Consider the following 14,914-nt stretch of genomic DNA (forward strand, 5'->3'; position numbering starts at 1 on the left):
GCATTTCCCCCCCACTCATAACACTGTATGTTCTGTAACATTTTACTACCATTTGCAACACGCTGTGCTCTGAGTAAGGCCTGCGCGCCCCATTTGTCAGCTTGGAGCAGGGCTTGCTCATCTCCATCAAGATGACTTTAATGAGCAAGCTGACTTCTGTTTGCCTCTTCAGTTTCTTTTGAGCCATTCATTCTCTTCCTGAATTTCCTGAGAGCATGATGCTTTTCTGTCTCGGGCTTTGGCGTAACTTGCTCCTTTTGTCTGAGGTCTTCTCCCCTAGTGTATCTCATTCCCCTGCCAGGTTCTAATTTAATAGCCAACTCCTCTGAGTACTTTTCTTCACTCGCTACCCTTAACTAAGTCCTGTTTATCCATTCCCCAGAGGCCCACCAGAACACCTGCAGGTCTAGCATTATTTGGTCAAATGCTGATTTTCCTCACTGTACAGAAAGTTCCGGAAAGGTAAGGACTGTGTCTGTCTTGCTTTCTGTTTTAACCTTAGCACCTGGGTCAGTGGCCAACATCCTTAGAAGTATTTTATAAATGTTGGTCAAGAACATTTAAACAGTTAAAAAGGACATGCTTTCTAGATCAGCTAGGAGGTGCCCCTGTCCTCCCAGGATTGGATGGGAGCTCTCCATACCCTTCGTCTGGAGGCATACTATCTCAGGATCTTTGAATTTTTAATACAAGCTTCTGTATAATTTCCACTTCCCTCACAAGCTGCCCAGAACACCATGAACCTGGCTCATCACAACTAATGATTTCACACCTTTCTAGCTTTCAAATGCTCAGCATACCTTCTGCCACCTGAGAGATCCAAAAGGTTAGGGACAACAGATTTAAAGCATCCTCTGCCTGCATCAAAATGTCATCTGGGCCAGCACTGGGGGCACTGAGGCAGGAGGACTGCTGTGAGTTCAAGGCCAGCCTGGGCAACAAAGTGAGCATAAGGGTAGCTAGAGCTACACAGCAAGATCCTGTCCCAAAAGAAGTCATCTGGCATCTACTGACACAGCTTACTGCATATCTGAAGGTAAAACTTCCAAGCTGCTATTTGTTCCCTGAAGCTAAAGCTCCCCTTCTAAAAGGAAATGAAAATCTCATGAGTCTGTGTCTCTGGCTGGGAGAACTATATAGAATCTGTATTTTTGTAACTTTATTTTTAATCTTTTTTATATAGACTGTCTCATACATTTGGAGGAGAAAATACTTAAACAAAAAGAAATACATCGCACTTAAATTTCTTCTTCAGTCATCTGACAAGTCACCAAGGGAGAAGCCCATTTCTTGTCTCTGTTTTCTGTGCTGCCTTTGAGACTGTCTCATGTTGCTTGTGTAATGTCAGCCCTGGGAATGCTGTCAGTGTTTCTGCTTTTCAGGAAGGTGAGAACAAAAAGAAGAAATGGAAGATAACCATGGTGCAACTGTTTAAAGCTGGTTAAAAATAACCCTGGAATAACTGTTTGACATAGTTAAAAACAGAAGTTAAAAAAATGGTTTTGAAAAGCATTAATGACATCAATATGACTGTTGGTTTGGGGTATCCCTGGCACAGTGCCTGAGTTCAGCTCCCCACACTGGCAGTGGTTACTTCTAGACAGTCCTACTCAAAGCCAAGAGACAGCTGCGCACAGACAGGGAAGGGATACTATATTTCTGCTTCATGCTCAAACCCTCGCAGAAAATAATCACTCTGTGCACATAAATCCAAGTGCTAAAAAAAAAAAGCAACAACAAAAAAGGCAGTTGTTTCAGCATCTAGAATTTAGAGGGAAACCACTGATTTTAGGTGACATTCTAGCATCAACAGAAGGAAATCTCTCACCTACAATTCCAGCAAGAGATATTCTGGGTCTCTGTAGCCATGCAGGACAGCAAGGACATTTCCCCAAAGTCATATATTAAGCTATACAAACATTAATAATCATCACAGAGTATAAAGTAACCAAAAAAGTAATGTTTGAAGCTATTTTTTTAAACTTTTTACTCTAAAAGAACTCCTTATCAGAGTTTATCAACATGTTATAAATATCTTGACCATAAAAGCACTACGGCCACGGACAATTTACTATAAAGTCTGTGCAAGTCAAGAGATTTAAAAACACAGAGGAACTCCACGCCTTTGAGATGGAGCTGCAGGTCCTGAACCCACCGTGAGTGGTCTGCTCAAATGTCCTCACAAGACCAGAGTGGTCTGATGAAACATCCTTACACATTCTCTCAGGAGTAAGACAGTTGAGGGCTGTATCAATATAGAGGTACCAGCATCCAGTGAGGAAATCCATATCCAAATAAAGGAAAAACTGAGTTGGAAAACAGAAGATTCCTACTCTAAGAACAAGTCCTGCACTTTGCATACCGCAGGGACGTTCTTCAGGACAGCAAATATTCTTGCATTTACAAGAGAGCAAACAGCCCTGCTTCACGTGGAAATACTCTAACACTTGTCACGTTGCCCTAATCATTTTTTTTTCCATAGCTACTTCCCTCACTCGGCTCAGTCACCTGTACTCTCAGAACAGAGGGCAGCGATGGGCACAAGCAGCGTAATGTGAATGGGGGTGAACAAAGAGGATGGCTAAATGGGAGAATGCCTTCTGCCTGGAACTGGACATGAGGCTCAGGAGGGTCCAAGAGACTAAAGGGAAAAGTAGTCACAAAAATACATGCTTTCCTTAGGCCAGGTGCATAGGAAGACAGAGTAGCCTGTACTTTTACCCAGCAGGTTTGGGGGCCAAAATATATGCAAAGATCTCCTTTAAAGCACACAATTCTTCTCAAGATATTCATTCTACAAATGCAGAAGCACCACACAGTGTTAGTGCTGCTATTTAACACAGATTAGAATAGATTTTTATGTGCAGAACTAAGAAAGATCTAGAAAGTACTAAGAATCTAGTTGTCTATCTCTGGTGGGGCTAAAATGTCTAACAAATTGTTCTCATCCATAATCTTATAAACTCCAATTAAGTACAGGCAGGTCTAGAAACTGATAGATGTCTTTCACTGTAAAGTTTCTATTGTGAGGACAGTGTGTAAGAATTTTGAATATGAATACTATATTGCTTCAAAAACAAAAAATAAGGTACTATGTAAATAACACAAATTTGTTCAGCTGAAAATTCTTGGAAAGCGCTCAAAAATAAGTATATAAAAACTGAGACTAATAAAATTACTACCAGTAAGTACTGAAATGGCAAAACAGTCAGTGTTTATTGATAGACCTTCAATCAATACAAAGTGGTACATAGCAGATATTATAAAATACTAAGTGCACTTTAAAAATAATTAAGACAAAGTATGTAACAGTACTTCCAATCTTGGCATCCTTGTGGGAATAAGAAGTGACATGTGTCAACCTTAGGGACAGATTGGGCAGCTGTGCGTGTGAAGCACTCTGTGCTCTCAGGATAAAGGGAAACATGACCAGTGACTCAAGAGCTGAGCGTCAGAAGGGAAAAATAAGGAGAAACGTACCGTGCAAATATGAGGCCAGTGTTCAAACTGCTGTAAAACTCCTTGATTAAGGTCTTCTTTATAAAACTCTTTGTAAAAATGTGGAAGCTTAGATATCCAAATGCCATTGTTATGCTTGTCTAAGATTTCCTTTATGCGGTTCTGAACCTCATCCAGTTTATTAGTGTAAGAGGCAGGAGGCGTGATATTTGGTTTCTCAACAGTCTGATATAAATTATCTTTAAATTAAAAGAATGATAGAATTAACCAAATTGCTTAACATCTTAGATTACCCCCCATTTACCTGGGTGTCTCCAACTTTGCTATGCTGTGGGCTTATGGGAGCCGTGGGTTTTAGAAGGGAATAGGATTAAGCTGAGCAGCACTGAGGACCACCTTGTCCCATTAGCCCTATCTTTATCAGTAGAGTCAAGATACCCCTAGAGAGGGAACTGAGTACCTTTATTTTGTAAGGATGCTTTATAATTTACTCTGAGCATTAGGGTAGTTGCTAGATTAAAAAAATAATAATAATAACGCTTTTTTTTAAAGTATCTACCTGCAACTAAGGGAGGCACATTTCAGGTATTCTAGACATATATATGTAATGCTGAATGGCAAGCTCCAATCTGTAAGTTCAAAATCGTAACTTAATAGGAAGAGAGAGGGACATTTTATAAAAGATAAAAAGTTGTTCAGGTTTTCAGCACTATGATCAGTTTTCTCCTTTACTGATGAAAATAATTTAGCAGTACACAAAAGTCCAAAATCGATCCAGCTATAAAAATAACCCTAGCTTTAGTTTATAAGTATGAACAAAAGATTTGGAGCCCACAGATAACAATGACTTGTTTTCACCTCCCTAATATTTATCTTTCACAAAGTTTTAAGTAGCTTTTTTTCTTCACTCACATTTTTTTAATTTAAAACTCAGAATATCCAAGTTCACACACTAAGACCAAAAAACAAAAACAAAAACAAAAACAAACAAAACCCCTGCCTCTTCACTAGGGCTGATGGTTTGGTATTTTAAGAACTATGAAGGAGCCGGGCGTGGTGGCGCACACCTGCAGACCCGGCACTTGGGAGACAGAGGCAGGCAGGTCTCAGTGAGTTCAAGGCCAGGCTGGTCTACATAGTGAGTTCCAGGACAGCTGGGGCTACAGGGAGACCCTACTTCAAAAAGACAAAAACAAACAAACAAACAAAAACTATGAAGGAATTTCAAACCTGTGCAAAATTCTACTGGGATATAGATCAAAGTATTTTAAAATTTACTATGTATATGAAAAGTATATTCACAATTTAACCAGATACTGTTTCTACTAAGAGTCTGTAATTTTTTATTTTATTTTGTTTTAAACAAATCAATAGAGACATAAAGTCTAGTTTGGGGACATTGGTCTCTAAAGATGCCAAGTAACAAAAGTGAGTTTTCCTTGAGGATGCTTGGAACTGACTCCTCTCTTCTTACTAGAGTACATAAAGATGTGTTCCCACTACCTCAGACTGGCACAGAGAGCAGAAGGGTCTATGACATCCATACACATTTCCTATTAAATAAAAAGCTTATTCTGCCGGGTGTGGTGGTACACGCCTTTAATCCCAGCACTCAGGAGGCAGAGGTGGGCCGGTGAGTTCAAGGCCAGCCTGGTCTACATAGTAAATTCCAGGACAGCTGGGGCTACAGGGAGACCCTGGCTCAAAAAGACCAAAACACAAAGATCCACCTGTCTCTGCCTCCCAAGTGCTGGGATTAAAGGCATGCATCACCACACCTGGCTGGGGGCGTTTCTTTTTGAGACAGAGTCTCCCTGTAGCCCCAGCTGGCTTGGAACTCGCTTTGTAAACCATGCTGGCCTCGAACTCACAGAGATCCACCTGCCTCTGCCTCCCGAGTGCTGGGACTAAAGGCATGCGCCACCACACCTGGCAGAAAATGCATATGTAAAATAATTCATCTACACAAAAATTATACTGTTCAACTGACTTTCTTAAGAAATACTCCAAGTACATTCTTAGGGAAAAGGAATTTGAACTCAGTAAGAATCCCACTGCAAGCAGGACTCCTGTCCAGTCACATTTACACTGTGCACACATTAAGCACTTTGTAAACTTGCCTTCTGGGTGAGAGTGTAAGCAGTAGATTTACACACTGGTTGCACAAAACAAGATGGTGAGAGATGCATGTGTAACCTTCAGCTTCCTTGACTTGTATTAAGTATCCTATTGTTCTCTTAACGGCCCTTTCAGGTTTTATAACCTTTAATAATTTAATCATGTATTTAGATGCTTAGCTGTCATCCCATGGTTTATGGTGCCAACTTTTTTTTAAGGATTTCAGGCTTTATTTCTGTGCTTGTAGTGGGGTACCTGAAACTCCCTTATGAGCTTAAGCCCCACATTTATGACCTTTAAAACTAGAGCAGGTGGTTTCCTTACACTGAGGCTTTAGAAAGCCCTCTCCTGAAGGCTAACCCTCTAATTGGGGGGGGGGGGGAGACACAGGAATCTCTGCAGGTGACGTGCATACATAAGGCAAAGTGGGTCTGGTATGACAAAGGCCTCCAGTCAGAAGGACAATATCCTTGGAGGCATTATTTTGTCTAGAAATCACTTCACTCCGTGAGTTTAAAAAGTTAGAATTAGAGGAGAAGGTGAGAGTGTGTGTCAAAAGCAACCAGCAGATAGTTTTCTTGGGGCCCTGAGATTCCTGAAGACAGCATGTATGATGTACATTTGGGAAACATACCACTCATTTCCTTAGTACAGGTCCTTGTGAGATGCATCTGGAGAGGTGCTGGCAAGGATGCCTTTGGACTAAACCTAAGGTGTAAAAGAATACCACGTTTTTAACACTACGCTTTCTATTTTAAAGTCCCTGTAGCACTAAACAGCAAAGTAAGTCATGAAAATATTCCAAAAATTTAAAAAATGAAAATAAGCCTGGCATCATATTTCATTTTCACTCAGAGAAAGTTACACTAAAAATTAAATTTAGACAAGGTCTTTGAAAGTCTCTTTAGGAACCTGGAAGTCAAGAGTTTCAAAGTAGAGCAGAAAGATTGATCAAATAGTTATATACATGACAAAGAAGAAACATAGGTGCCTAACTCATACTCTTACCAAAATAAAGACAAGGACAAAGAAACCACACACATCTATGTCACTTTATTTTTCCTCCATTGTATTTCAGTCGAGTCAGGCTCTTGGGCAATGCTTAGCACTAGCAAGGGAGAGTGGTGGTATAAGAATCACAGAATGAACCACGACTGAAGGGACTGGTGACTGCATTTTGCTCAGCGATGTTCACATTCCCAATTTTGAGCAGTATAGTGCGCTAAAATCTAAATTACTTCAAATGAAGCGCATTCCCTCATAATATTTTAATTCCAAAAAGAAACTATCAGAATACAGGCTACTAATAAAACTTTTTTTAACATAGGCTATCATCAGTGCCCCACATCTGTGTATTAATGCATATGAATACACAACAGAAGATGCCAAAATGTATTCCTTTTTGCCAAACTTTTTTATTTTAATTCTGTAATACTCTAGTATCTAGAAGAAAAGCATCCGAGGAAAACTTGATCTTCACTCCAAAATAGGCACTAATTTAAAGGGATATGAGATCACAAAGGCACAATTTGTAAACTTGGAAGAATGGGATACTGATTCATCTGTATCAGAACTCAGCATGTTTTTTCCTGTCAAGAGGCCAACAGGACAGGCTGCGGGCTCTGCAGAACCACTCAACTCTACCACTGAGCAAAGCAACCACAGGCAACGAGTCAACAGGATATGGCCAGGCTCCAATCAAACTATTGAGAAAAGCAGGCAGTGGTCCTGATGCAGCCCATGACCTCTGAGCTACTTCATAAAGCCATAAAATTAAAAGCCAGATAGGAACTTCAGGATCCTGTGGTTTCACACTGTCATTGGACAAATGAGAAACTCACATACCCCAAATATAAAATAATTAACTTATTTTTACATGGCTCATGAATGGCAGCACCCAACTAAGGCTTTTAGGGTTGCCTTGTTGCTAGCCCAGTTCTCTGGTGCATACGTGTCAGGTGCTTCTGCGTCATGATTAGAAATTACTGTGTAACTTGGGCACAATTATTGGAGCAAAGGGAAATACACAGCCAGATCAGATTTTTGCTTAAAAGTTACAAATTAATTATATGAAAAGTTCTTCAAAAAAACTTTTAAGTTACATAAAATAGCATCTTAGAACAACTTATTGGTGCATTTAAAATGCATTTTATCAAGAACAATCACAGTATGCAAGAAACAGAATGGAGAACTTTGAGAGAATGCCATTCAGGCAGTCAGGAAAATGGACTTACTAGTAATGATGCACATGAACTAAGGTGGATGAGAGGGAAACAAGAAAGGAGGGAAAGAAAAATCTTAATATGAAAAAACATTTTTAACATTTGTTATCCTAGGCTTTCCAAGCTTCTCCTTTCAGTAAGATGGATCCAGATACCTGCTGTTGGTGGACATGGTCACATGCCTCCGCATTGGAATGTCGGGGTAAGGTGGCATTTTCACATCAGACTTCACTCCCAGGGTATTTCCTTTGTCTCTCAGCACTGTTGAATTAGGCTTCTTGTTGAAAGAATAGTCAGAAGCAAATCCTGGTTGTCTGAGGGTTGCCTTTGGTTTTCCTATGAAATTAGGTAGACACAACAGAATCAATTGGCCTCCTCAAACTGTAGACACTGCTCCCCACTCCAGATATTTCTGTGGAACATAAGGAAGGGCCCCTGGAGGGCTGGAGTAGGGAAGAGACTGGGGAGAACTTAGTGGACAAGGGTCTTCCCCTACCAGACTAGGTACTACATCCCTCTGCTCACCACCTGGACTCTTCCCCTGCAGCCACCAGTTCTTACAGAGCCAGCTCAGTCCCATGCCTTCTTCTTTGTCAGTTCAAACTCTACCTGGAACCTGATCACTGGGCTCCAGTCTCCCTTCAGCAGAAGCCCAACTCTACTTACTCACAGTGATGGCTGCCTTGTCTAAAATGCTCATTATGACACTTAGTCATCTACCATTTCATATTAATATTGAACTATTTCTTTAGAATTTTGGTTTAGACCAATATAACCTCCTTGAGTTAAGCATTGGTTAAACACAGGCTGAGATGTCTCTAACACTTTTTCATGCCATGTAACTCATGTGTCTCTGAAAAATAAATGTCTTATAACCAAGATAATCTGCTAAGTACACTCATGTCCCAGTTTCCAATATTCTGGATGAAACTTCTCACCAAATAACCTAAAAGAATGAAAGCACATTTTGCTGTCACCAAACTTAAAATCTGCTGAGCTATTTGCACTGTGTATCATTTAATTTTCTGTCAGGCTCATCATTGTTTAGTCATTTCAACAGAAATCCCAGCTGCAGGATTTTTCTTCTGACATGTGGATGTCAGCAAACTACTCAGTGAGCACAGGCAATATTTCTTTAAGTCGTTATGACAATCTACTCAGGGGCAGATTTAAATTTTTAGCCTACAGCCCTACAGAGATTAGAGAGATGGCTCAGTGGTTAAGAGCACTTACTGCTCTTGGGGAGGACCCAGGTTTGGTCCCAGCACCCACATGGCAACTAACAACTGTTTGTAATTGCATTTCCAGGTGATCCTGGTCTCCAAAGGCATTTAATGCACTGGTGCATTTACATGTATGCAGGCAAAAGACTTACACATAAAATAAAAATAAAGAAAGAAAGAAAAAAAATTTAAAAAGAAAAATCTTACCTTCTAGGAAAAATGGCATAGTTTTCTTCACTCTCATCTGACAATTAATTTGTCGACCGGTTTTCCTTTTAGAGGTCCTCTGACGAGCCACAAGCTGAGCGATCCTTGCAGTTTCTGTGCAGGCCACAGCATAGCAGATGATCTGTTTGTGAGCAGTGGAATGAGAGGAACATTTCTCAGAGCCAATTTGTAAAAGTTAGTCTCAATGAGTCTATATATCTCAAATCAAAACATACAAAATTATGAAAATAATCTCTCTCCTTGATAACGCTAGAGCAAAATGATATTTTCTATAAAATGAATCAAGCGTGATTTAGTGCACTGAATTTCTCCAAGTTCAAATTTTCATTTAAGGCATTCATTAAGCATCTATAATGTACTATGATATTATGGGCTAGCAAATGAATAATACTATGGTATTATGGGATAGGTGTTATGGGATTAGCAAATGAGCCAAACGCATCTTGTGATCTGCACACATTGTCTCATATCTACAAGATATATTTATTTCCATTTTTTAAAAAATCTTTTTGAGGCAGGGTCTCCCTGTAGCCACAGCTGGCTTGGATCTCACTGTAGAGACCAGGCTGGTCTGGCTCTCACAGAGATCAACCTGCTCCTGCCTCCTGAGTGCTGGAATTAAAAGTGAGTGCCACCACACCCAGCTCATATTTATCTCCATTTTACGTAAGGAAAAGCAAAGGCTCAGAAAAGTTAAGCAAGCTTCCAAGTTACACATCAAGGCTCTCTCTCTGAGTCCAAAGTATATTCTTTTGAAAACTTACATTTATTTGTAGCCATGTGTGTGCCTATGTTTAGATCAGAGGACAACTTGAGGGAGTCAATTCTACCCTTCCACTTGGGGGTCCTAGAGCTCAAACTCAGGTTGTTAGGTTTGGCCGCAAGTGCCTTTACCAACTGAGCTACCTTGCTGGCCCCAAATAAGTTGTTGTAACTATTGTGTTTTATTCTTTCTCTGTGCCTGTCTGCATGTATGTAAGTGCACCTGTGTTTTGCAGTGTACACAGAGACCAGAAGAGGGCGCCAGATCCCCTGGAACTGGAAGTACAGATGGTTGTTAGCTGCCATGTACATGCTGGGAACTGAACCCAGGTCCTCTGTAAGAGCAGCCAGTATGCTTAATCACTGAGCCATCTCTCCAGCCCTGCGATGTTTCTATTCTTCAGAACATATTACAAGAATGTAAGTTAAGGGGCTGGAGAGATGACTCAGCGGTTAAGAACACTGGTTGTTCTTGCAGAAGACCCAGGTTCGAATCCCAACACCCACATGGCAGCTAACAACTGTCCGTAACTCCAGTCCCAGGGGATGCACATACATACATGCAGGCAATACACTCATACACATAAAATAAAATAAAAAATAAAAATATTTTTTTTTAAAAAAGAATAAGTTAAAAGAAAAAAGTTACTTGACTAAGTATATTCAGCAGGGGATATTTTAATAGTCAAATCTGGGAACACTTTATTTTTTTAATATTTTACTTATTTTTATTTTTTATGTATGAATGTATACCCCTGTCGTACACTGTCCACCAAAGTCAGAAGAGGGGGTTGGATCCCCTGGAACTGGAATTACAGACGGTTGTTAGTCACCATGTAGGTGCTGGGAATTGAACCTGGGTCCTCTGCAAGAGCAGCCAGTGCTCTTAACTGTGGAGCCATCTCTCCATCCCCTGGGAACATTTTAAATGCCCAAATGGAAGAAAAAAGAAAGTAAAATATGTTTCAGTAACTGTATGAAGCACTATTAGTTTATTAATTTATTTGGACATTTGATCTGTCATGCATTCAACACATATTGATGAGCTATCAATTATGAAGGCTGAAAAAGTAAATTTCTTATTCTCAAGAAACTCTTTAAGAGAGTGAAAGAAATGAAGCCAAACTTTGTGTCAAGTATTACAAAGGCAGGGAGGTGGAGATGAAGGCTTAAATCTGGGGGGATATGGGAAGCCAACACACACTGTACTAAGTATGAAGTGAAATTTATTTACATCTTCCCTTATAAAAATGATTGCCGCTGGGCGTGGTGGCGCACGCCTTTAATCCCAGCACTTGGGAGGCAGAGGCAGGCAGATCTCTGTGAGTTCAAGGCCAGCCTGGTCTACACAGTGAGTTCTAGGACAGCTGGGGCTACAGGGAGACCCTGCCTCAAAAAAAAAATTGATTGCAGATAAGCTTTCCCTCTGACAGGTCTCCTGAACCTAGTTACCCTTTCTTCTCTACTCCTTGCCTCTCTCCTCACAATGAGAGAAACAAACATGGGGTTGTGGGAGAAAGGCATCCTGAAACCTACAGTGTTTGGGGGAGGGAGGGTAGGAGTTTCTTGTTTGACTGTTTCTGTCATACTGTGCAATGGGCAGGAAGCAATAAGTGAAACTACTTGATCCAGTGAGAGTGCAAGCAAAGATGAAGCTGCTGTCCCTGCACCACAGTTGAGACCATCCTCCTCAAGAGCAGAGAGGTAGATTAAGACACTACTCAATCATCCTTATGGAGGAGGAGCAGGCTAGGAAAGGAAGAACTGAAACGGGGAGTTCACAGGGAGGCTGTTGGCAGAATAAAGTGACAACTGACCAACTAGGGAACAAGCTAGGTCCAGATAGCAGGAACTGGCATGGGTATGGTCAATGATGAGAACTTAAAACTGCCCATCAGTTCTAGTACTGAGGTCACTGGTGAGCTTAGCAAAACAGGGCTCAGTGGGCAAAGGCACTGGCTGCCAAGCCTGACAACCCAAGTTTGACCCCTAAGTGCCATTTGGTGGAAGGAGACACCAACTCCTTCAAGTTGTCCTCTGACTCCACATGTGTGCTGTGGCATGTGCATGTATACACACCTGACTATGCACATACCCAATAAATAAATTCTAAAATGCAATTAAAAAAATTAAAGCAGTTTCAGCAGGTTTAAATGAGCAGATGTGGTTGTTTAGGACTCCGCTGTAGCTCCTCTGTCTAGAGCTCAGAATTAAACTTTTAGTGTGTTTAAAATCTCATTTTTACAAGTAGAAGACTTTAATAATTCAAGATATTAGAACTTGGGCCATGCCTTGGGCACTCTCTCACTACCCATCTAAGCCACTAGGCCATGCCTTGGGCACGCTCCATCACTACGGATTGAAACCTCTCAGCTAGTGCTTTTGTTTCTACTGTAGGAATGAGATTAGAAGCACCAGGCAGGTGACTTCAAATCAGTGTAAATCTGACAACCACCCTCTTACCTCTCCAGATCTACTACCCTCTATCCTGACAACTGCTGGCACACTTTTCAGGTAGGCTTCTAGAGTAGGGTAACCGAGCTGCTTGAAGGGGATCCAGTCTCCAGTCAAGGACCGGTACTCTCCTTGGAGCCGGGGTAATGCTATCCCATTCTTATGAGACTGCAGAACAGCCCGTAGCATCTTTGACACCAGATCTGCCTCCAACATCTTCACCTATAAGAAAACAGAGAAGCTTACTATTATGGCTCATTGGCCTGTGAATGCAAATTTCAAGTGTGAAACTTGTTAGATTATATCACTAATTAGTGGTGAATACCTCTTGCGTGATTATAATATGGGGAAATATCTATAGTAGTAGAAAAGCACAGATTACTGAAAATGCAGGGAAAGTCGGAAAGGCGCAGAAGAGGGCTTGGGGAAGGGAAGGAGGAGATTTCAAACACTGTTCCCAGATGAGAGGAGCCTGCATGGATTCCTGATGGCCAGACCAGGAGGGAAACAGTGGGCTGTGGCTAGGGAGAACACAAAGGTAGAGGTGTGGAGGTGGGAGAGAAGGGCATGGAGTGCTCTGAGAACGCTAGGCATCTATGTGGCTGGACATGACTGGACAGGAATCCAAGCAGAAGAGGGGAAAAGGGGTAGACTTTGAGATAACCACAGTATGTTTGCATTACGTCCAAAGTAATGTGTTATTTAAGGGAGATTTTTTAAATTAGGGAAATAAAATGATCGGCTCTAATTTTTGAAAGGTTACTACTCAGCAGTTAGAAAGATAAGTTGAAAGGACTTTGTACTATTGTGACGATGCTTGGAAATGTGGAAGGCTTCAAAACAGGGCATGAGGAATAAACAGAAACTCAAGTTGAGAAGTTATTAGGTGGCAGAAAACACAGGAACTCATTAACTGGTGTGGATGACCAGGGGTTTCCAAGTGGCTAGCTGAGGCATGGTGGATAGCAATGACCCACAGTGAGGTAGGGTAGGGTGGAGGCAGGTTTGCAAGAGAAGGGGAGAGTGGATTCATTTTGGACACATGGAGCCTGGATGTACATGGGCCAGTCAGATATGTTCTCTAGGAACTGGGGTTAGAGGCCTGAGCTGGTGTGAGCCGTTGGCCTTCAGCATCCAGGGAGTCAAAAAACAAGGCTAAGGATGGGTTTCTGTGAAAGGGAGGAGGGTAGAGAAGAGATAGGAGAAGGGAGAGGTGCCCCAGTGTCCTGCAGACCAAAGGACAATCAGGAATGAAATATTCAAAAGCGCCAGGAGCAGGAGACAAGACCAGTGAGAGAAAAATGAAGGTGAATTTGGGTCCCTAGAAGATGAGTACAGCAGACTTGGTTAAGGATGTTTACCTGTCAATGACAGCTCATATTTTTTTTTTAGACTAATGGCTAAAAAATAGAATGAAGAAACCTCAGAATAACACACAAGAAGCCAGAAAAAGCGGCTTACCCTGTCACTAAAGGACAGAAGGTTTTGGAAAGTCAGGAGCAATTTTTAAATTTTCCTTCATCAATGCTATCCAACAGAACTTTCTGTTATGAAAGTAACATTTCATTTTTATTTATTTATTTATTTATTTATTTATTTATTTATTTATTATTTATGTTTGTTTGTTTTCTTTTTTGAGACAGGGTCTCCCTGTAGTCACAGCTGGCCTGGACTTGCTATGTAGAACAGGTTGGCCTTGATCTCACAGAGATCCACCTGCTTCCCAAGTGCTAGGATTAAAGGCATGCACCATTACCCTCAGTTTTTATTTTTATTTTATGTGTATGAATGTTTTATCTGTATATATGTAGGAGCACCATATGTGTTTCCTGTCCTCAGAGGCCAGAAGAGGGCATCAGATCTCCTGAACTGGGGTTATAGACAGTTATGAGCTGCCATGTGGGTGCTGGGAACCAAACCCAGGCTCTTTGCAAGAGCAACAAGTGCTCATAACCACTGAATCATCTCTCTAGTCCCTAGAGTTTATTTTTAACTTTGGGGGGGGGTTGGGATAGGGTCTCCCTGAGCCCAACCTGGAACTCACCATCTCAGAGATCTACTTGCCTCAGTCTCACAGAGATCACCACCACACCCAGCTAACTTTTTAAAAAAGGGTCTCACCATGTAGCCCAGGCTATCCTGAAACTCAACATACTTGCCTTAAACTTGTAGTCTTCCTGCTCAGTCTCCCCTGGCTTGTTATTACAGACATGTGTAATACACCCCAAGAAGGGAAACATTTTCTATCTGTGCTGTCCAATGTGGTAACCACTAGCCACATGTGGCTTTGTGAACTTACAATGTGGTTAGGAAGACCAAGGAAGTGAGTTAAATGTAGCTAGTGAATATCACACTGGACAGCACAGAACTCCAGATAGGCAGCCTTTTCCTTTTTCTGGCTTAGACACTAGAAGAACAGCATATAACTCTGGATTCCTTATTTGTCCA

At 41.2% G+C, this 14,914-nt stretch overlaps 1 protein-coding gene across 2 annotated transcripts in view; it reads right to left on the reverse strand.

Moving 5' to 3' along the window:
• Tdrd7 (tudor domain containing 7) overlaps window positions 1–14,914 on the reverse strand; it is a 69,357-nt gene that overhangs the window by 43,667 nt on the left and 10,776 nt on the right. For both annotated transcript variants that reach the window (XM_008847662.2, XM_008847663.3), the window contains exons 2-6: window positions 12,476–12,688; window positions 9,230–9,371; window positions 7,955–8,135; window positions 6,212–6,285; window positions 3,481–3,698 (exon numbers count right to left, since the gene is read on the reverse strand). In XM_008847662.2, coding sequence (XP_008845884.1) covers window positions 3,481–3,698; window positions 6,212–6,285; window positions 7,955–8,135; window positions 9,230–9,371; window positions 12,476–12,682 — 822 coding nt within the window. In that variant the 5' untranslated portion in view covers window positions 12,683–12,688. The remainder of the gene's footprint in view (window positions 1–3,480; window positions 3,699–6,211; window positions 6,286–7,954; window positions 8,136–9,229; window positions 9,372–12,475; window positions 12,689–14,914) is intronic.

The sequence above is a fragment of the Nannospalax galili genome, unplaced genomic scaffold (genome assembly GCF_000622305.1).
Source record: "Nannospalax galili isolate Female #2095 unplaced genomic scaffold, S.galili_v1.0 scaffold263, whole genome shotgun sequence".
NCBI lineage: Eukaryota > Metazoa > Chordata > Mammalia > Rodentia > Spalacidae > Nannospalax > Nannospalax galili.